Below are 24138 nucleotides of genomic sequence, written 5' to 3' on the forward strand. Positions count from 1 at the left end.
ATATATATGTTAGTTTAGGTGCCTACTCAAATGAATTTGAATTTAATAATTTATTCAAATGACATTACGCACCTGTTATTTATGATACAAATTATCAAAGTTAATCTGATGAAAATATCACTGATGTGTTATTGATCATTAATTTCCTAAATTTAGCTGATACTATTAATAAGAGCAACGAGTAAATAATTGATCTATAGTTTTCCTACAGTAGTTGAATGCTTGAGTTTTGTTGATCCTTGATTGTTTTATTGACTTTCTATGCTGTGCCTTTGTAATAGATGAAAATATCATTAATCTGGAAATGTTTCAATTATCAGATTGATGAATTAATCCTTCATACTGTGTCCATCAAGTTAATTTTTAATCTTTCAGGTTAGATATTGGCAACTGTGTATTATTGTTGTTGAAATTCTTTCATTTTTAGAAATTGTTGTTAAATAAAATATTTAAAATTATGAAATATATGAAAATAAAATGAACTTAGAAATGAAGCTTTACCAAAATTATTAGCAGGAAATTATTTTGTTCATGTTTTATAATGTACTTCATTAGTCAGTAATACATTGTTCCTGGTTTAGAATGTCTTCGAGGCATATAAGTAAGTCCTATTGAACTAAATCAAATCAAATTGACCTTATCCTGTTGTATAGATGACATCAGGGGCTTGATTCAAATAGTATGTGGAGCAAACTGCTATTTAAATGTATTTTGTTTATTCCGAACAAAAGATCTATCTTTGAACATGATAATTATTGAACTAGAGCACTCATTCCTGTTTCATTGTTCTTCATTCCATTATCCTCCAATACCAATTTAGCTCTTTCTTATTTTATATATTATTTTAAAATAATATAATTTAATTACAAGTTTCCTCAAACTGGAAAGATGTTAATAATTCTCCTTTCATACTGTCTCTGTTTATTTACTTTCATTAAAATGATATTTGGCCATATTTACAATGGCTAGGAACATTGTTCTTCCATCTGTCTTTTTAAATTCTTTCTCCACTTTTAGGCTACTAAGTTGCCTTACAAAGGTTAATTCAAGTGATTTTAAAATCATGACTGATTCTGTAATCTTGATGATAGGTATGAGATCTTAGAAAAATTCTAAAAATATTCCATACAAGTATAGATAATAATTGGACAATTATATATATATATATATATTATTTATTTTTTCTCCTGTATAGTAACCCTATGCAAGAGGAGTTTATTTAAAAATTGTACATACTGCATGCAAAACCGCGTACTATATGTATGTAAAGTGGAGTTAACGTTGAAATGTGTTATTATTATACTTAGAATAGTAAAAAGATAAGTGAGCAGAATAAAAAAAAATGAAATATAAAATAAAATACAACTAAAACATGAGGTTAGAGAAAAGCAACTAATTAATTTAAAACAAGAACTAAAATTACATGAATAATAAAAATAAATACAGTACATATGTAGGAATTAAATATTTTACTAGAACAAAAAATAATGATAATATAATAAATTAAGTTAAACATATTATTATATAGTTTTATAATGAAGAGGTACATTAAGGTATATATATTCATTTTTCACTATATTGTCATTTGAGTTTTCACACTTTACCATTGGATATACTACGTCTGATAATCACATTTGAGTTAGTTTGATTTCCTTGGAGATCGATATTAGAAATGAAGTGCACTTGCTCTTTTTTGTATTTTTTAAAGATTATTTAAAATATATTGTATATCTTTGTATTGTTTAAAGAATATATCCTTATAGATATATACCATGAGTTGATGGTAATCTAATTTCTTTTCCTTAATAAAGTGTTTGTATTCCTTAATCTTTAAGGTAAAATTTTAACCTACTGCAGTAACAATAATTTCTGTATCTTGTCCTCTTTTTAATTTTCAAATTAATATCAGAAATTTGATTGTGTGGTCCAAGTGCGGTCAAATAAAAACTCAAATTGTGAATAGGGCTTTAGACATAAAGTTAGAAGTTAGAATTTTATTATTTATATTATTATTTAAAGCTATATACGTAAAAGAAGTGGATTCAGTTATTTTCATAAGTTATCCCTTTGTCAATGGATTACAATGTGCAGTTGTGATGGAGAGAATACTGTAAGTGATGGACTACTGCTTTTATAATTTTTCATCTTGAGCCGTTGGAAACTACATTCTTTCAAGATAGTTTGACCTTGCCAGTATCTAGTGACATTTTAGAGAATTTATACTACATTTTCTAACTGTTAGATATGGTATGACTTCAATTTATAGAATTTGAAGTGAGCTGGGAGACTTTGAATTGGCTTTTGTTGTCTTTTTTCATTTAAATTTACATCTAACCCTTTTTTCCCTCATAATTTGTAAATACTAAAATGAAATAGAATTAATTAGCTTTGTGGGTTTGTAAATTTTAATATATATCTATATACAATTTGTTAGTTTTCTAATTTTTAAATATTAAAATTAATTGATTAGAATTAGTTAGTTGGGCAGGTCTTTAAATAACCAACATACATTTTTAACACTGCTTGAAAAAAGGCATTCAGATTATTCCGTCACAGGGAGCTAATGGTGTTCTCAAGGTCACTATCCCACTGGCATGACTTTCTGCCTGACCATTCTGTTGTCAAAGGGCTAACTGTGTAATGAATATGTATTTAATTCTTTATGTATGTGTGTATGTATGTATATGTATAATGATATTTCAAGATTATATATATATACATTAGTTTTTATATACTTTATTATTGACTAAATATTAAAAGGTTATAAGTTTTAAAAAATCAAATAATGTAGTGATATGAAAATTAATTTTTCACTAAGGAGCTGGTTATATCATCTATTTGTTTCTGTCTTTAGAAAACTTATAAAAGCCTTTTCAGTATTCTTGAATTTTGTACATTTGTCTGTTCCTCTTTGAAACAGTTTTCATAATGTTATCACTGATTTTCAGCCAAATAAGTCCCACTGATGTGGGAGCATATATCTTTGCTGTTACAATTTGAGAAGCTGCTGAGTTCTATAATTTCTCAATTCTTACAGTACATGTGATCACCTGTTTTCATCTAGAGAGTGCAATCCATAGCCAGTGAACATCTGGTTAAGAATGGAAGGTAGTCTTCAGAAATACCCTCAATATGATGAGTCATTACTATGTTGGCTTCACCAAGGTGCAGTGAGGTACACCTCCCAGCATAATTCCCTGCCATGAAACCACCATTTTTCAACTTGCACTTTAGGAAGCATGATCTGTGGCCTGGTGTGCATCCTTGGTTCCCTGTAGCTCCTTCGGCATTTGTTGTCAGTATAAAGATATGCCTCATCAGTTAGTATAATTTTGTGCCAGTTTTGCATATTTTCTGTACTTCATTATTCTAAGCTGGTAGTGATATTCTGCTATTTTTTTTATTAGAGGGTATTGGGATATTAGTGCAACCCACCATAAGCATTTTTCAATTGTCTCATGATATTGGTGTCTGTACAATGTTTGTAGTTCATTTTGACCAAAACAAAATGTGTTATACTATACGATATTCCCATCCTGTCTTTGCATTACTTCATATCTCCAAAGCATGCTATGAAAAACAAGAATACTCACATTTATTAAATTAAAGAATATGCTAAATATTCTCTTGTTTTATTTGTTTTTTTAATTATTAATTGATTCTAGAAATGTAATTTAAAAACTATGCTGCCATTTATTGTACACGTTGAAAATCACATTTTTTCTTATTGATAATTGCAAATTAGTTCATTAAATTACTTTTTCCTGATTATGTCGTTTTGTTTGTTTACATATTGGGAATGATTTTTACTTTACTTTTTGATTATGACAAGATTCCAAATAAATATCTGTAAATGTCATGTTTACTATTTATATTTTTATTTTATTTTCACTTTAAATTAAAAAATGATTTTTTTTTTAAATGATTTACCCTTATTAAATTAAAATGAAGGAGGCATTGCTTTTTTGTGTTAAGAGACTGGCCAAGTGTGCAATCTATGGCTGGCTCTTCCAGTAAACAATAATTGGCACAGCCACTTAGAGCTATATTTTGTTAGGGAATCTGTTCTTGGTTTTTTTTTATTTCTATTCCAAATTGTTTGTTTACTTATAATCATTTTTAAAGGAACTATTTGATCAAAAAGAAAGACTCTTTACCCCTCCAAACTGACAAAAAAACTCAGCATTATTTTCACAAGAATTTGTTATATTAAAAAAGAAAAAAAAAATTCACTGCAATATATAGGTTCCGTTCCTTGAAAAATTGCACTTGACAACAATTTATAATAATAATTAACACTTCCCTACTTTAGAGAAGTAATTTGTGTGTGTGTGTTTACACAACTGTTTATTATTGTTTTTTATCTAAAAATGTTTTGCTATGAATTATTTTTTGGAAATATAAAATTCATTTTGGCCATATTTTCCTTTATTTGCGATGTAACTTTAAATTTACTTAAACACAAAGCAATTCCTGGGTAAAAATTAGTTAATATTATATTCAAAACAGCTTACAACAGGGTGAAATAAAACAGAGACTGCCTGTGTGTCAGTTTAATTAGAAAAAAAATTCCACTAGTCAATCAACTAAAGTTAGATTTAGGTTTTTAAATTTTTTTGAGAAAGAAGCAATAAGAAATAAGTGTACTGTTGACTGACATCCTTTTATCTGTTTTATTTAATAGTAGTAATAGGCCGTCATTATTGTTGCGGTATAAGAGAAACGAGAGGTGTTTTGTCATGGCTTAAGAGCAAATCCCCAATGTTCGTGTTGTGTGGACTTGATTTGGTCCATTTAAGTTTCTGTTCCAAAGTGTCTAAGTAATCCTAACACTGCTTTTTCCAGAAATGCTGGGAGTGTTGCTGCACCAGCTACTACCTGCTGAGGCAGTAGTTAGCATTATTAGTTCAATCCTGTATGTAGTGCACCATCAGACTATCGCCTATCAAAAAATGACCAGGAATTGGATACTGAAAATCCTCGGGTTTGGATGTCAGAGAATATTATAGTCTAGAATTTGATATTGATTGATGTTGAGTAAAATTTTTCAAATGTAGAATCTTGGGTACTTGTAAGATGGTGCTTTACCAGTTTAACTCCTGCCTCCCAGATGCTTTCAAAGTGTTGAGCTGAATTTAGGTTCAAGTTCCACTCAATTTCTTTATTTAAGAGGTAAGTTGTGATAGTTTTCTGATTTGCATTATCTCTCAGCCAATCTGAGAATTTCTTTATTTCCCTTACTATAAATCAGTTCCTCAATTTGAATAAAACTCATGAATTTTTATTGAGCTCTTCTGGAGGCTTGTTCGAGATGTAAATATTGTAAATGTGCTGCAGTACATTTACAAACTGCTGCAGTACATTCTTTGAAAAGGAAGAAGCAGTTCTAATGGAAACAGCACTTGGATGGATGGTTACGAGGTGATGCAATCATTTTAAATCTAGAAACACTTTTTCAAAGGGAACATCCTCTCAATGTCAAAGTCCAACTCAACATTCTCAGTCCGTTACTTGTTTATAAATTTACTATTACAAAAAAAAGAAAGAAAATACGATACCTCTGTGTTTCTCTAAGTAAAAGAAACTTTCAGTAATAAATGTTGTTTCCTCTAGCTTAAGCATTCTTCACAGAAAGTACTCAATATAAGTGTAATATCTGTATAAACTGGGTGTTTTAAAAGAGATTATCCACTTTTGATTCCCTTATTAAAAGTTTTTTGAGTATGTATTGTGTTACTTTAAGTATTGCTAAGTTCTTTGCTTCATTATTTGAACAATGAGATTCCAGTTTGTTCGTATTTATAATTTCAATATCATCTTTGTTTCTGAATAGCCAGGCACAGCCAACCTTTTTACAGTCTTTTCTTCTGTCATTATATATTTCTGCACTATCTCTTGGTTAAGCATTATTGTGACTTTTTAGTGATACATATGATACTGAGTATTGTAAATTTTCTCATGTATTCCATTTAACTTTGTTTGCATCATCAACAATTCTAGTTTGAGGGTGAAATAAAAATTGATGTTTGTGGAGTGAATCAGTCATAATTAGACGATACATCAGCATAATAAGTATTTCAGGCAGTGTGCTTAGTTGTTTAAGGAATTTAGTGTGACCATCAAGTATTAAAACCAATCCACCTACATTCAAACTTATAGGAAAATTTCTTTTAAAAATTATTGTATATACTCCTAAATGAGGAAAGTTGACTTAAATCTTTTGTTTTTAGTCTAGGTCATTAAATTTATACATGAGCATGTATTGTCTTATTAGATTATGTACTTTACACAACAAGCTAAGAAGTCCATGTGTCTGTACTATAATTTTTTTTTAAACTTTGTGTTATAGACTATTATTAATTTATTTTGCTATATTTATAAATATGTTTTTTCATTTGTTAACCATATATATTTGTTAAAAGGACGTAGGTATTTCTTTAAACATTAATTAATATTGTTTACTAGGGTCCACTATATTGATAAATAAGTAGGTGAAGAAATAAGTGGTGTTTAAAAGTTGCTATAGAATAAAATGTATGGATTGAAAGACAAAAGGAGGTTCATAAAGAGTTGGCACTATAAATAAGGAATATGTTTGAAGGAAGTGGTTCCATGAGAGGGATGGGGAAACAATTCATTAGGCTGGGGTGTGTTATCTAAAGAGTGGTATTAGCTTAGATTTATCAGACATCCCACTTTACACTTGGTAACCATTGTCTAATTTGAAAAAAAATAAATTTAAATTTTATGAAAATTTTTAAAGCAGTTACAATTCGTCAAATTCTACCTTTGCATTTGTATAACCAGATTAAAAAATAATATTGTAGAATAGATTTAAAATGATGATTTTATGTTAGAAAATATTGTTCTAATTACAAATTTTAATTATTAATTCCTCAATGAAGAGAATGAATTACTAGTCATTAGTAAATAAAACTCAAGGACTTTTTTTTAATCATAAAAACAAAGTTTGGAAAAATTCACATTAAAAGACTATTGAAACAATTATAAAAGAATGAAGTTATAATTTGGTTAGTTTAAATTAAAAAACTATTTGTTTTTTAAAATATGAAGATGGTCAGGGTTGCGGTGAACAAAGAACAAAACAGTAATCACCTATTTATTTTCCGACGTTTTGCCCCACTTTGTAGGGTTTCATCAGGGCTAAAAAGATACGAATACAACTGTTCAAGACGATTTTTTTATCTATCATCGTGAATAGTTGTTTTTGTATCTTTTTAGCTCTGATGAAGCCCTACAAAGTGGGGCGAAACATCGGACAATAAATATGAGGGGGTTTGAAAAGCTCTCGGGATCACCGCTAGATGTCAGTGCTAGAGCAACGAGGTTCCCACGCAATAATCACACATCCTTTGTGAGCGAACACGTGGCATGAGTGGTAGTGACAACTCTTTGTTATTATTTTATGCATAGTGATTTGTGACAATGGAAAAAACTGAGATTCGAGCAGTGATTAAGTACTTTGTAAAAAAAGGTATGAAAACAAAGGAAATTCATGCCAACTTTCAGAACACACTGGGGGACTCTGCTCCTTCATATTCAACTGTTGGCAATTGGACCAGTGAGTTTAAATTTGGTTGGGAAAGTTTAGATAATGATGTGGACGGCCACCCTCACACAAGTGCTATTGCCATGGCAAAAGTTCATGAACTGAGGTACAGATTGTTGCCTCATCCACCTTATTCACCTGATTTGGCACCATTAGACTTTCATCTCTTCCCCAAGCTGAAAATTTTCTTAGGTGAATGGAGATTTCCTACAACAGAAGAACTGACAACCGAATTGAAGAGGTATTTTGCAGGCTTGGAGGAGTCCCATTTTCGAGATGGGATCAAGGCTTTGGAACATTACTGGACCAAATGCATTAGTCTACAGGGAGACTATGTGAAAAAATAAAGTCAGTTCCACTTCTTCTAGTACATTACGAGAACTTTTCAAACCAACCTCATAGTTGATAACTATTTTGTTCTTTTTTGACTGCAACCCTGACCATCTTCTTCATATTTGAAATTGTACGGTTAACTATTTATATATATTTGTTTTTTTTTAATTTCATGGACAAGTTCACATTAAAAAAAAGACAGATTTTTTACTGTCTTAAATCAGTAATGCATCAGGAAAGAGAGATTCAATTACAATTAATTAAAACCTTTTTGATTGCTAATTTTAAATTCAACAGGAAATCAAACCTCTCCTCCTCATTATAAAGATATAATGTTGTTTAAATCCTCAGTACTTACAACTAAAGTTGTTAGTAATTTTATGCAGTACAATAGAAAAACTTGGAAATACTAACATTTACCAGCCCTCTCAGTTTCCTGAAAGCATCTTTATTTTAATTTCGAAACTTCTTTATCTCCCATTCTCAGTTGTCTCTTAGTTTCAACTTCTCTAATTTTGTTTGTTAAATTAAGTTCAGTGTTCATTCTTGTGTAAATATTGTACCTATTGTTCAGTATACTTTTTGAAGGTCAGAATCATAAATTATCAACTGAACAGATGAATTTCTTTACATTTGTAATTATTAATTAAGTTTGAAACTTTATTTAATAGAAAAATAAGTGAAATCATGGAGGGGTACAGTGACAAACTATCATTTGTGTTGTACAGACACCTGAAAAAATCATTGTACCCTTTTTTTTTTTTATGAATGATATTAAATAAATATGTGGAAATTTCATAGTAAAAAAGAACTACAAAATAAAAAAAATATTTGTGAAACTTCTTAAGATGTTTCATTTGTTGAGGATTTTATTATTTTGGAATTAGGGAATGGAATTTGATTGAGGAAAATCTCTGTTAATTAAATGAAATATCTATTTTATTCACCAATTTCTATTAATTGATACTCCAAGAAAGAAATTGTGGGTTTATAATATCTGAATTATTATACAAATAATTTAGACCAAGTTTGGTAGTGTCTGATCTTTGTCACTGATCAATTTTAACTTGAAATTTTCTTCCATAAATCTTAAGAATGGTTAAATTTCATCTGTGTTAAAATCACATCTCATAATAATTGGAATTTTTTCTAGATCTTGATGTGCCTAAGCAAATTTCACTTGAAAAACAGGAACTATTTGTTTGTGACCCATAGTTGATGCTTGAAATGTGCGAAAATATAAAAATTGGTTGGGCTTGAGATGCTGTGAAGAACAGACCTCAAGCACTGACAGTCTTTGGTTTTAAATCCATCTAGTTACAGTTTAGAATTAGCAGTTCAACAGATGAGAATTTCCTTTACTGGAACTACATATGCATATGCTTTTACAACAATATGCATCAAAAGAACATATCATTACTAGAAAACATGGGTATTTGTGAGAGCTTTCCAAGTAAAATGATGTTACATTTAATCATTTATAATGTATTTTTTATTGAATTTCAATGTCCAACCAGAAGTTGCTAAGGTCATACTCACCCAAAAATAAATCAGTCCTTAATTTTAGAACAGTTAGATTGATGCTAATTTTGATTGTATATATATATTTATGTATATATTAATAAGTTATATATTATATTGTGTTGTTAAATAAATTTTGTTAGTGAAATTCACTAATTATTCACCAAAAAACTAATATCATTCAAACCAATCATTTTAAAATAAATTATTATCTTAACATGTTATACCAACTATATGATAACTCATATTTTGCTTTATTACCTTTAAACATAATTATTGTGAATCTTATTTAATTTAAAAATACTAAGTTGTTCTGCATTGAAAACAAATGCAGAATGATTATTCTTGTTAATTTTTTCATGTTTATTTTTGTATCTTACAAAAAAATTAAGTGTGTCTTAATCCAGTTATCTTGCATTTTGTATATATTATTAATTTATTTGTTGTATGATATTTACTGCCATTCACTGTCATTGTTTACCATGCATTCATTTTCATTTGTAGGAACAAATTCGTCTTGAACAGGCAGACATCACTCAACAAAGAGAAAAACTTTACAGAAAATTAGAAACACTTAGTAGCCAAGGTATTGTGATGAGTCCTTCATTAGCTGCAGCTGCTACATCACCAGATGATATTTCTTGGACTAATACAGTTACACATACTCCTCCAAGTGATCCTCCTAAAAGGAAATCTGATCCCATAAAGTGGAAGCAAAATACTGCAAACAAATCTACAACCTTGCCTCTTAATCTAATTAGTGCTACTAACCAACAAAAAGTAAATATTTAAGATTGAACTATTGTTTTATTTTAAAATAATCCCAGCATTGTTACTTATTTTTCTTATAATGTAATAGTTTAACAATGTGTTGAATTTATTTTAACAATAACTAATTCCTTGCCCCTAAAAAAATGTTTTAAAAAAAAAAAAAAGATATTTTCTTCTTCTTTTCTTTCCTCCTTTGTGCCTTTCAGCATGGAGGTACCTCTGCCCAAGCATGTCAGTCGTCCTGGTCCCTTACCAATGCTTTCATAGACTTCAGCCTCTTCCTCTCTTCTCTCCTAGTCGAGTAATTCGATCCTACCATGACATCCTTGGTCTGCCTCTTGGTCTTCTTCCTGTTGGTCGTGCTTCAAGGAATTTATATGGTTTATGATTTTTGCTCATTCAGTATACATTGCCGAACTACATTAATTGTTGTTTTCTCTAAGATCTCGGTTAAATCTTGTCCTATTATTTCTTATGAGATCTTTCCAAGTTGGCCCAACTACTCTTCCAATATATTTCATTTCTGCTGCAGTGATTCTGCTTAAATGCCTATCCTGAGGAACCCAGCTCTCACTTCCATATAATAGAATGGGAAGGTAAATCATTTTAAAAATGTGCAGTTTTACCTTTTTCTCAACCTCTCGTTTCTCAACAACAGTGTTGCAGATCTGATAATATATGTTGTTTGCTTTTTTAATCCTATTAGATATTTCTTCATCTAATCTTCCATTTCTGACAATAACCATGCCTAGTCTTTCACTGTTTGAAGTGATTCTCCATTACAGATGATCTGCACATCCTCTGGTTCTCGCCTAATTTGCATAACTTTACTTTTTTTGTTATTGATAATCATGCCCTTTCTGTCTAGCTCCACTTTCCATTTCACTACAGTATGCTGAAGATTCTGGACATTATTGTTTGTGCAAGAACTATCCTCAAAGAACTACATTCCATTTTCTAACAACTGCTACTACTGCCGTTCTTCTGTTACATATTTTTAGAACTTCGTCCATCAGTATAATAAATAGAAGTGGGCATAAATTGTCCTCCTGTTTGAGGCGGAAAGGAGTCGGAAAGCTTCGACATGAAGAGAGTCATGTCGAAGCTTTCCGACTCCTTTCTATTGATCCTAACTTTTCCTTTAGAGATTTTATAGGATATAATGGCATCTATGAGTTCTCCTGGGACATCCTTTGCCTCCAGTGCATTCCATATCTCAATTCCGGGCACAGAGTCAAAAGCAGCCTATAGATCCAAGAAAGCTAAATAGACATTTTTATCTTGATCCCACGCCTTTTCTATGACCATATTGAAAATATCTGGCCCTAGATCTTCCTTTAGAGTCTGAAGGTGATTTGCTCTTCTTCAAGGTCCTCTTCCAGTATACCTCAGAGTGTTTTCTCTAGGATAGAGAGTATAGTTTGTGAACCACCTGAGACAACACATATAGGTCTATAATTATGAGAGATAGTTGACCGTGGATGAAAAATGAGGAGAAGATGGTTGGGGGTGCGGTCAATGAAAATATATAGGTCTATAGTTGTTGCAGTGCTCTGGCTACCTTTTTAATGAATTGGGATGTTGACATTATATTCCTAATCTCTGAGAATGTTTTTCTCATCATGTACTTTTTGAAATAGATCCTGAAATATTTTGATTACTTCCTGTCCTCTGTATTTAATAAGTTTTGGATAGATACCATCTCTTCCGGCTGCTTTTTCTATCTTGAGCCTTTCCATTGCCATCTCCACTTCTTTTTACCATATAAAGCCATCATATTCTATACTCCTTTGTGACTTTCTTTCTAATCTTTCTTTTCCTTGCCTTTCAGGATCCTTAAACATTAACATATACTGCTTTCTCCGTCTATTCAGGATATCATTCTCCTTTGTCAGAAAATTACTGGTGGTATCTTTCACAAGATATTTTCATTCTTTGTAATTTATATGAGCCATATTGTTAACAGACCAAATCCATTTTTTGGGAAAATCAATTTTTTATCTTTAGTTACAACACATGATTTGACCATCCAAGACAAAAAAATGTTAACAGCTATAATATATGTCATTTTTAGAAGATTACAATTAAAAAATTGAAATAGCAATGTTGCGATTTAATGAGGGTTCATCAGGGTTCAATTAAATTTTGTAAAAACGGAAAACAAATCTTTATTTTCAGGCATGAAACAGTTTAGTCCAGCAAACCCAGCCTTTTTTGAAGTCATACTGTGAAATTTCCTTGCTCACATGTCCTCTGCTGCCATTGCTACTGGGCTGAAGCACTTTACTCAGCGTTAACTGAAAGATCTGAGAGATGCCTGAGAACAGGAGTTCCTCTTTTTGTATAGGACTCATCCCCACCACGGAAATCACCATCTACTAGCCCAGTCGATCCAACCTGATCGTGTCAAGAAAAGAGAAATTCTTGAATTTTGAAAATCTCAAACCTATAAGGAAAATACCGATAGGGCGGATGATTCGCTCAATCAGACCTACAATTTTAGTAGAAGAGGAACAACAAAGAACTCTAAAAAATAAAAAATATCAAATTAATTCAATTAATGCAGCATTAAGGTAACATTGGGGAGAACCTTACATTTGACCCCCCTAGTTTAGAGGAAGTCGTCAATTGATTCAATAATCAATTATGGAATTTCAATTGTAATGTTGGGAATGCATTGAATTCTGACCCAAGATCACTGAAAAGAAGCTTTCTTTAGAATAGTAAATTCAAAAACTCGTTAAAAAATTTGAAATAGTTTGATAAAAAAAATTTAAAACATTGCAAACAGCAGTCTTATAGGCAGATGAATGATTTGGAATTGGATTATCAAAATTGTCTTTAGAGTTAATGTATTTTATTTTTATAAAACAAAAGTTGTGTAATGCTGGATGTGAATTTAAACTATGTCCTTGGGTATTTATTTTAATTCATTATAATTTTAAATATTTCAGGTGGCATCAAGTGTACAAATTAAACAGCAGTTACCTTTAAAACTTGCCACAAAGTTAGGAAACAGTGGTAACAGCATTGTTGCTTCTCTAGCTGGACCTCAACAAATGCTTCCACTTAAACTAAGGGAAGGTGCAGGAGGTGATACTAAGAAAACTATGGCTTATCAACGTTTAAGTACAACTCCTCCTCAACTTCCTACTCATTCAAGAACTGGTTCAAGTCCAGCAATGATGCAGAATATTCAGGTAATAGCAAGTTTTGCTTGTATATTTCATTTTCAGTAGCAGGCCAATTTCCTCTTGTACTCATTTTTTTCTGGACCTTAATTGGATTGGTTATTTAAGCAATGCAGCGTGCTATTTTCACAAATGATACATGTGTTATTTCTGAAATAACTGATTCAATTATGTTTCATGATTATAATTATAAAATATTTTAATGATTTGTTCTATTTAGCTGTTGGAAACTTGATCTTATCAATGAATTTTATTATTCCTGTTTATGATATATTCATCTATTTGGTCATTACAAAATTTTTTGTGCATAAAATAAGTTTTAATTGAACTTCAGTATAATATCTGAAAATTACAATTATTCTTTAAAATATTGACCATCATCAATTACTTTCCCACTAGGGATTACAATAGCGGGACACCGAATACCGGTATTTTGAGCCATTTGTACTGTCTTTACTGGAAATTTTTTAAATAGTCTTCGCTATATGTTCAGGAGTCGCCAACATAGCAAAATAGTATACGTTTTAACTCCATACACATTTAAAAATGAAACATAATATAAATTTGTTAAAGGGGAAAGAATCTAATTGCGATGAAGATACAAATTTAGGCACAGTTTTTAAGTCCAATCCATCTGGGATTTTAGATTATTTTGAAAAAGTGATCTAGAAGTAAATACTTGTAAAAAGTATATTGCACTGTATATTGCTAACAGTTCCACAAACTAGCGAACATGCTGAAAGAGCGTTTTCGACAGTTGGTAATTTTTGCACAAAATTACATTCCAGACTTAGTGACTACAATTAATGCATTATGGTTTTTAAGATCACATTTCAAACATTTATAAAAGTACCACAGACTGAATAGTAATATTTACACTTTTTTGTGATTTAAATACCTAAGATGTTCCTTTACTTTTTTGCGATTCTTTATATGCTGTTATAATTTATAAGTTACAAATGTTTTTTTGTGGTATTTACTCTCCTTAATAAAACTGGCAAATAAAACAAAGAAACATCTGTGTTTTTGTTTTCTTTATCTCAAATACATACTACCGGTATTAAGATCTAAAAAATACTGTATACCAGTATTGAACTTTTGATCCGATATTGTAATCCCAATTTCCCACCTTCTGGCAGATGCTAAATTTAGTGGTGATACCAGTCCTTGGTTTCCACGGCTTCCTCACATCTTGATTTAACACCTTTGTTTTTTCAAACTGCTGGTGCTGTTAGTGTGCCATTGACCAGAAATGACCTTAGGTAAATGTGCAATTTTAGGGCTGTAAGTAGGGTGGGTGTAGTGCCAACACCCCTTCCTGAGAAATTTTCTTTAACTATACATGAAAGATGGGAAGGAGTTTTGTCTTACTGAAATATCATTTTATTAGGATTGACTAAGAGAGGGTAATTTTCTTTTAAAACTCTATATACTATATTGAGTTTTTCACAGTAAAGCTCAGCATCAATAGTCCTGCCATATGAAACCAGTTCAAAGTGAAAAGCACTTTCTTAATTTCACTAAATATGAAGCATAATCTTTTTTTCAAGTCAATCTTGCCAAACCACTGTTTGAGTTTTGCCCTTGTGTGTTTTGATTAATAACTGCCTGTTTTCAGTTAACAGGATTTTTTAGGAATATCATTTTTCATGAATTAAAATGAATGAATTCATGCTCAGTCTTTTGTAATAATCTAGTGTATGCTTAATGTAGAGGAGCATTGAAAAATTTTGCCTGCTTTATGATGATTTAATATTTGCTAGCATACAAAATGTGTTATTTTTTTATTACTACTGAAGTTAATGGGCTTTGTCAGAGTGATAACCATGGTTTAACTGACACATCCTGGTTCTTTTCAGCCCTATAATAAATATCTAAAATTAATCTGGGAGTAAATTGGATAGTTAGAGCACGGTGTTCACACTTTCTCCCAATAATATTATAATGACGAGAACACAGTATCCACCTGTGAACCAATATCTTAAAAAAATCTGCACCACCACAAGCCATGAAGCGTTTTGGGTTCAGTAATTGGTAAGGAAGTACTGTTTCTTGACCAACTGTTCAGCAAGAGGGTGATTAGGCCTGGATCAGACTGAACCCCTAGGTTTTTTTCCCAGTTAAGGTTACCCAGTTTGCCGAGGACTGGTATGCTGAAGGATGGTCTCCTGATCCCATGCAACAGAATAAATATTCATGGGTCCTAGGTGGATTGGAGTGCCTTACTAACTGAGCTACACCATTCCCTTTATATATTCTTCAATAAAAATTTTATTCAATTCTTTTTACATGTCCTGTCATTTAGTAAGTTGTAGTAGGAACTTTTTCGAATTTTGAGGTAACATTTTGGCATCAGGGTCAGCACTTGTTCCAATAATCTTTAAAGATTAAAGGTATATAAAGCATGAGTAATTTTCAACTACCATTAAAAAAAAAGAAAGCCGGACCAATCTAATTTTCCATGCATTCCAGCTCTAAAAAGCGGTTAAATCAAGTATAAATATGATTATTAAAAGATCAATGATTGACCATGTGAAATTAATATAAGGAAGATGGTCAGGGTGCGGTCAAAAAACAGCTTGAAGCTTTGATTAGAAGTCATTTCAAAAATAACTTTGATAGTGGAATGTTGCTTTGCTAATGTTCTTCTGGTGCTAATTTTTCATATTGTTTGTTATTTTTGAGTACTTAAAGAGTTAAATTGTTCTTGTTTCTGGATACTAGAAGTATTAATAATAAACCTATCATTGACAAGGAAAGTTTCTTGTAGCTTCCTCTCTCCTTCCAACACCTTGTCTAAAATCATTATTACTTTCGTTGTTCCATATATTGTTTACAGATATAAATTGTTAATGGCCTATCTCTTTTAATTTTTCTTTTCCATCTTCAATATCTACCGATAATTTCTTTACCTTCCACTCGAGGACCTATTAATTATCTAGGGATTTAGTATGTTTCCAATTGTTGGTTAATTTAAGGTCTTTTATTTTATTATCTTTTAAGGTTTTTAGATATTTTACTGTATCATTTTAGGGAGAGTCTAAAACTGGAGTTAAAGCAGGTCGCACCAATACTTACCCTAAGCTCCCTGATAAATTCCGAATAAGGTCTTCTGAAGCCAATCAAGAAACAGTTCCTACTCATAATACTGAAGAAGAAGTTATTTTCTTCTAATATTTAAGTATCTTTTTCTAATGTAATTATTGTACATTTCTACTTACTATTGATAATTTTATTATTTAATGATTCATGTAAATAAAATATTGTAACTTGTTATATATTTGTATATTATTTGATTTTTTTTTAAATTACTATTCACACATACACAAATTTATTGAAGCCTCTGTATATTTTGCTATGGAGATAGTGAAATAAAAAATATATATGCTTGTGTGAAATTAAATATCATATAAATCTTTCTTCCTTATAAGTATCAAATTTATGTGAATAATTTTACTTCTTAACGCATGGCTGAAGTTAAATACTTTTTTACTGTATATTTTTTTTTTAAATATATAAATAAGTGTTATATTAATCCTTTAAAACTGAATATAAATGTAAATAAATTGTAATAATGCCATGTTATTATTATTTAAGAAACTTTTTACATTATTTAGGGGTGACTGTTTCACAAGATGTGATTGTATGTTAGTAAGTAATATTGAAAGACTATTTTTATTTATTTTGATATATTTTTCTTGTTTTGTTGTGATATAATTTATTTGTTACAAGAAAACGTTAATACTTATTGTTACATAAATTATGAATATACAGAAGACAATAAACCTGACATGAAATATTTGTATTTTTATTTCATTCTACATTTTGAGACATTTATCTAGTTGTCATTGATTTTATGTTTACCATTCAAATTTTGTTGACTATTTGTGGTAGATGTAGCAGTTTCAATTTGGGAAATTATCTTACAAGGGGCGGCAACAGACCTGGGATCACCGTTTTTAAAGAAATTTTTTTTATTGATGCTAGGTCAAAAAATATTATGTATATTGTGTCTGAGGGTTCTTACTAAAGTGCCATCGGAGCCAAGGAAAAGTATATTGTTGATCGTAGTAAATGAGCTAAAATGCATTTATTGATATTTAGGATGGTATTAAAATCTATTCTACCAGTAAATTAGATGTTCGTTATACAATGATACAGACATGTGGAGAATCTACCCATTGATAGAACTCCAATGAAATTTTTAGAGGAGATCTCGAGGCCATTTTTTTTCAGATGACTTGCAGGATTATCAGTTAATGAAGGAGAAGCCAGGTTAGAAGCAAATGGGTTTGGGTGGTTAAAAAGTTTGTCATGGAAAGATTGGTATCTGGTTCTGGCCAAATCGGCAATGTATGGAACATTGAGGTCCTGATGGATGATATAATTTTCGACAAAGTAAGCAGCAGTAAGGATTTTGGACAGTAAGAATTGTATGGGAGAGGAATTTTATGGTTTAGTGGAGCCCTAAAGCTTAACTCGGTAGGCCTTATTATAGTCATATGTATGAGTCTTTTGTAATTAGTTGGAAGTTTAGACCATTTTTCTAGTAAGTGTTGTAATTATCGTAATCAACGAGCAGTTTCCTGTCTTTTCAGTCTTGTATGAGGATTTTAAGTCAGTCATTTGTCCAGATGTAGTGCTAGGTAACGGATCTGTTCAACAGGAATAAGTGGGATATTAATAAATGATACTGTGGGGCAGGAAGTCATGGGTTTATGATGAAGGGTAAATTTGATTTGGTGAGATTTATTTGAATTTATTTTAATCCTCCAGTTTTTATACCATTCAAGTGTGGTGATGTGGGATTAGAGGGTTTGTGATGCAATGGAAGGGTCATTATTCACTGATAATAGACTTTTGTCATCGGCATACGGGGTGAGGATAGGTTGGGATATCAGCTGTAATAACTTATAAAGGATAGGACCAAGGATACTACCCTGATGTACACCAGCAGGAAAGAGGGATAAGTAAGCTCTGTTATGATTTACTTAAAATATACTGTCTGATAGATAAGAACGGATTATGAGGATGTATGTTGGGGGTAGGGATTTACTGATCTTTTATAGCAGTCCCGGGTGGCAGACTCAATCAAAAGCCCATTCTACATAAAGAAAGACTTCAAAACAGTACATTCCACCCTCCAATGCAGGGGAGACTACATTAACCACACAATGATTTTGCTGGATAGTAAAGTGGGAGGTTCGGAATCAAAAATGGTGATCTGGGATTCTGTGGTTAGAATCTAGGATGAGGTACAGGTGTTTCAAGATGAGTTTCTCAAGAATTTTGCCTATGATAGGTAAAAGAGAGATAGAATGGTTGGAGGATAAGTATTTTGGCAGCTTTTGATGTTTGGGAATGAATAAAAAATAAAAAACAAACGATATTCAAATTAAGTAGACCAAGCGATTTTTTTTTTTTCTTAGAATCTAATCAATTAGTTTTTAACATTTATTTAGGAATTATGAATCCAGGACATTGGTAGAAAAAAATCATTCTTCCAAAATTGTCCAAGTTTTGATTTATATAATTCCTTTTTAAGGTTTTTTAAAGATCCTAAAATTAATTTTCTTTTTTCTATAAAAAAAAAATAAATAAAAGTTTAGCCTATTTTACTCAAAATGTCTTAAGATTTTTGTAATTTTTTATACATTTAAACTTAGTAGTACATTTGGAAATATTTTTTCTTATTTAAAAAAAAAAATCTATTTCATACAATAACCTTATATACCAAATGCAAAAAATGATTTTTATAAAAATAATTACTAAAATTAGTTTTAAAAAAATTTCTCAGCTCCCCTAGGGTGCATTGGTAAGAACCTTCGGACTTGTGTCTTATATTTTTTAACCTACTGTCACCAAAAAATGTTTCATTATTATCGATGACCCATGTCCATACTCTCCCTTTGTTAGTAAAAGTTTTCATTCATGTTCCAATCTAAGTTTAAACAAATGAGTGAAATTTCCTTTATTACGGAAACTTAAAATTGCATTTATAGTTTCAATATATTCATTTTAATGAATATATTATTTTTTTAATTTGCTTAGGATGAAGGTTTTAAATAATTTAAAATCAAATATGGATTACAATAGAATTTTACTTAAATATCCCAAAGCAAGACCTCAAATCTCTCAAATACTAAAAAATAACTAACCAGTTAACATTTCACATCTTCAGAATATTGTATAATTTGAAATATGCTGTCTCAGGTCTGCATTTATATGATCGTATCTTTTTCACCCCTGAATTGACAAAACATTAACTGGTTAGCTATTGACCGGTATGTGAGGTACTTAAGAGTTTGTTTTGCAATCTTTCAATTATGTCCTAACAATAATTTTCTGAAGTTTTTGCTTCCTTTTATTTATGAACCATGATAAATACAAAGATATTTTTTAAAAAGTTGACTAAATAAATTATAATAATTGTTTAGTGATGTTTATATGGTCAGTCATTTCTTTTTGTATGATTCAGTTAGAGTAAAAATTTTATCTAATTTCCAACTTCATATTTAATTACTGAAAGTTTAAACCTAGTGTTTTGCAGTTATAAATAATGCTCAATATTTGAAGTGTTTGAGAAAAAAAAACATAAGCAAGGTCCAAAAGTTTTTTATAAAAAAACAACAACAAAAAAAAAAAAACAATTTCATAAAACTTATAAGTTTAACAACAATTGTCTCTGCTTTTTATTCAAACAAAGTAGAAAATTATAAGATAGTTTCAAGAATATTTTTTTTTTTTTTTTCGAACTTTATCATAAAACTGAATGAATGATTCAAACAATATGTTTTTTGAGAAACAAAAAGTACAAGTTTTTGACTTATTCACCCAGAAATGGATAATAAAAGAAAAATACATTCAGTAGGAAAAAAAAAGAAAAGGATACAATGAGTTATGTGCTTATTTTTTTGAGTAATTTGGTTACTGTCTGAAGTAAACCAGCCTGCTCTGGTAAGCTTGGGCAACCTGCATTGAAATAATCTGTCGGGATTGTCGGGTCTGAGGCGATTTCTCCAGCCTGATGTCTCTTAACAGAAGGCCCACGACAAGACGTATTAAATTACGGTTAAGAAAGGAAGGCCGTGCCAGGGGATGAGCCCTGGACACTGACTAGGTAGAGGAGGTCTAGGTGAGAGAAAATGAGGCAGAGTAACAGTTCTAGTTGCGGAGATGAAGCCGACGGACCAGAACTGTCATGATAGGAACCAGCTTACTGGTTACCGAGATGAAGCGGCGGGCCAGTGAAACTGATAGGAAATAGGTTACAATCTTAGTTGCGGAGATGAAGCCGGCGGACTAAGATTGCTGGAGTAAGGAAAGGAGATAGGACATAGTCTATGAGCATAACAAAAAAAAAACAATTCTTAAGAGAACGGAACGGCAATAAACCTCTCTATCTCAGGTAGAGTGTCAGCATCGAGTGATCTGTCTGGATCTGGAGAAGGCTCGACAGTTAAAGGCCTCATGTGATCGGTAATCACTGAGAGTTCACTCTTTTAGCTCTCCCTGAGGTAGTTCCGTAGAATCTTATTGCTCGATCTCTTTTTATTTTATAATTAAATTCTTACATATTCGTATTAACATATATACATTTTTATACAACAGATCGTATTTTTATAATAATAACTTATATACAATTGTACAGCTTCTTAGGCGCTTGTAGTGCTGGCCCCTGGTGGGATATAGCGGTACTACGTGCTGGCTCGCTGACTGCTACAAATCCTTTGGGAATTGCTGCTTTAACAGACTCAACTATAAGTAGGCTGTACTACCTCTTAACAAGCTAATTTTTTTAATAACTTTTTTTTTTTTGTTTTTGTCATCAACAAACGTCTTTTATCTATTATAGTTTCATAATAGATAAAAGACGTTTATTTCTATATAAGGTTCATTCAAATGAAGGCGTAACCCGTAAATAAGGCTGGAGTGTCTGGTTCATTGCAGGAACGCCTCGAGTAGCTAAGTCCATCAAACACAACGAAAACAAGTGATTCCGGGAGACAAGAGTTAGGATAGAAGGGCTATCCCACCAAAGGCCACAACGCAATCTGACGATCGATTAAACGCTCGATACTGAGAAATCGCCATTTATTTGCATCTGAGGATCAAAGACAGGCTTCAACGGTAGGCGGTACGGTTGAGACTGAGGGGCTAGGACTTAGAGAAGACACCATGGTGTTGCTGCCATCATCGCAGAGAAAAAAGATTATTTGTCGTCCAGCAATAGGGTGCGGTTGTTTTCAGGCGAGTCCCTCTTCCGTCTGTGGCACTCAGTAGGTCTTGACAACAGAGTATGGAGATAGTCAGGAGAGCGGTTTGCTTAATGTACTCTTCGTGGGTCATAGCCTTTTCTAGCAATCATTTATGTTTTGGGTAGGACTAAATTTCCACGCTCGTACTGAATTGATTTTTATTATTACTGGGGCCCTGACTGCTCTAACGTGCCTTGAGGGATTGGTGCTAAACAGTGGCGTAGAGTAGGTGTCAGCCGCCAGGGCGGTAAATATATGGACGTCCCTTTATTTAGGTATTTCAACTTAAAAGACTAAAATTCTAAAGAACATTTTTGGTAGTAACAATCATATTTATCGTGTATTGTACGGACTTTATTGTTAAATTTTGCCGCCACCTAAAAGCGCCTCCTCTCACGCCACTGGTCCTATAGGCAGTGATCTCATTTGATCCATTTCTGGGAGAACAGTTCATTTTGATGCAATATAATGCACGTCCGCACATAGTAACATTTTTTTTTTTTTTAGATAAAAGTTTTTATTTCATAATAATTATTATATACAATAATTACTACATTGCTTCGGGCTACACCCTTATAAATTCATTTTTCTTTGCTACTGATTACTTTTAACTGGAGACCGGGTTTTAGTGCATTGAAAAACCGAAAAATTTACAGTAAAAAACCCAAAATGTGGAAAATCGTGTACTAAAACACCAAAATGTGTATTAAACATCCGAATCCTGCAATAATCAACTTTAATGTTCAATGTATAATATAAATACATGTAAAACTAATTAAACTTGCCAAATACTCTCTAAAACATCCTTAAAAAACTAAACCTCTCTGATTATAAACCTGATATTTGGTCCAATAATATAAGTCTTCAATTAACCTATGATGAGACTAATTGCATTAAATCATTTTATATCCCTATTATGAAGACTATTGTTCAATTTTAAACTTCTTAAAAGTACCTCAATTTTAAATTTTAGAAAAATACGCAAGCAGCTATGTATAATATAATATCAATTGGAGTATAATATTCTTTCAAGCAAAATTCATTTTTTAATTTCCCTTAATATTTCTCATAGCATATTCTTCACTTAGTCTTTCAATTGGATATTTACATACGAATTTAGCAATAACCACAAAACTAACAAGTAATTAATCAATGGAAAAAAACTTCAAAAATATATTCTCTTTCGGTATTTTGTTTAAGTTTAAAATTACAAAAGTTAGATGGGAGAATGGAGGATTAATCAAGTTAAAACAATAACAAGCTCATTCGTAAGAGACTTTTTTAATAGTTACCCCAAGCCATTGGTTAATACTATTCAATGAACGTACCTCACTTGTGTTTACTTGTTCTTTTTTTGTTGGATTGAATGTGCCTCATAATATTTGTTAATCATTGAACTGCCTGACCTCGATTTTTGGTACTTCTAAACTATAAATTAAATAAGGAAAAAAATGAATAAATATTGGCATACATAATATGAGAAATTTAGTTAAAGTATTAAATAAAATTTAGTAAAAGCATTAAGCAAAAATCAAAATAGTAGAATTTTGCCTAAAATGAGTAAAATGTGCCATTTTGTGCAGAAAAACCTAAAAACGTGGAATTTTGTGGAGAAACCCGGAAACGTGCATTTTTGTGCAGAATAAAATTAGTGTTATTTAAATTTCTTTTCAATTATTCGATTTTTTCCTGGGTTTTAGCGGAATTTGGAGCCCAGGAACGAAAGATACAATTCCACGGAATTCCGGTCTCTTTGGTAAAATAAAATAAAATAAACTCCCGAAAAGAACCCAACAAAACATTTGTGGGTTGGGTTCATTTTGGGAGACGTGTTAGGTATCGTTATCCTCCTTTGTAAGCTGGCTTAAAAATCACCTTCAATGTAATTTATTTTTAATTAGAATTAATATCACCAATTTGGATTTCGCTTATCTACAGGATACCTTTTTTAATTTAAAAACTCTTCTCTTACCATTTTAAACTAAAACCAATTCTCCCAAGCACTTACTATTTAGTTCTACTATAATTTTTGCATGACTGCTTATTGTCTGTACAACAAAGCTCAGCGAATTCATCGAAGAAACCAATATCTACATGAGTCCCTCAAGATTCTATCCTGCCCCTGCTTCTCTTATAAATATACACATATGACTTACTGACAGACAACAAATTACTATCTGCGACGTATGCTGACGACACTGCTATTATTATGAGAAATAGACACTTTTACAGGCAACGCTAACATTACAATATAATCTAGATAACACACTGACCTCGTGTACACTATGGAAAATAAAGATTAACCACGACAAGTCACAACATATCACATTTATTGATTACGTAGCTGATTGTGCAAATAAAAAAAATATTTGCAAAGTTCACTGTGATAGAGAGGGTAAGCCGTTATTAGGAGCCCACCCCTTTTCAGAAAACCTGACGTCAATCATTGATCATAAGTACAAACCACTTGTTATTTGGACTCAGGGGACCTCAA

At 31.2% G+C, this 24138-nt stretch overlaps 1 protein-coding gene across 7 annotated transcripts in view; it reads left to right on the plus strand.

The window, feature by feature from the left end:
- cyst (rho guanine nucleotide exchange factor 18 cysts) overlaps positions 1-17171 on the plus strand; it is a 168338-nt gene extending 151167 nt beyond the window's left edge. For all 7 annotated transcript variants that reach the window (XM_014418966.2, XM_014418963.2, XM_014418965.2 and 4 more), the window contains 3 exons: positions 9929-10204; positions 13150-13395; positions 16420-17171. In XM_014418966.2, the coding sequence (XP_014274452.1) occupies positions 9929-10204; positions 13150-13395; positions 16420-16560 (663 nt within the window). In that variant the 3' untranslated portion in view covers positions 16561-17171. The remainder of the gene's footprint in view (positions 1-9928; positions 10205-13149; positions 13396-16419) is intronic.
- Positions 17172-24138: the final 6967 nt, after the last annotated feature.

The sequence above is a fragment of the Halyomorpha halys genome, unplaced genomic scaffold (genome assembly GCF_000696795.3).
Source record: "Halyomorpha halys isolate HHAL.00 unplaced genomic scaffold, Hhal_1.1 Scaffold214.1, whole genome shotgun sequence".
Classification (NCBI taxonomy): domain Eukaryota; kingdom Metazoa; phylum Arthropoda; class Insecta; order Hemiptera; family Pentatomidae; genus Halyomorpha; species Halyomorpha halys.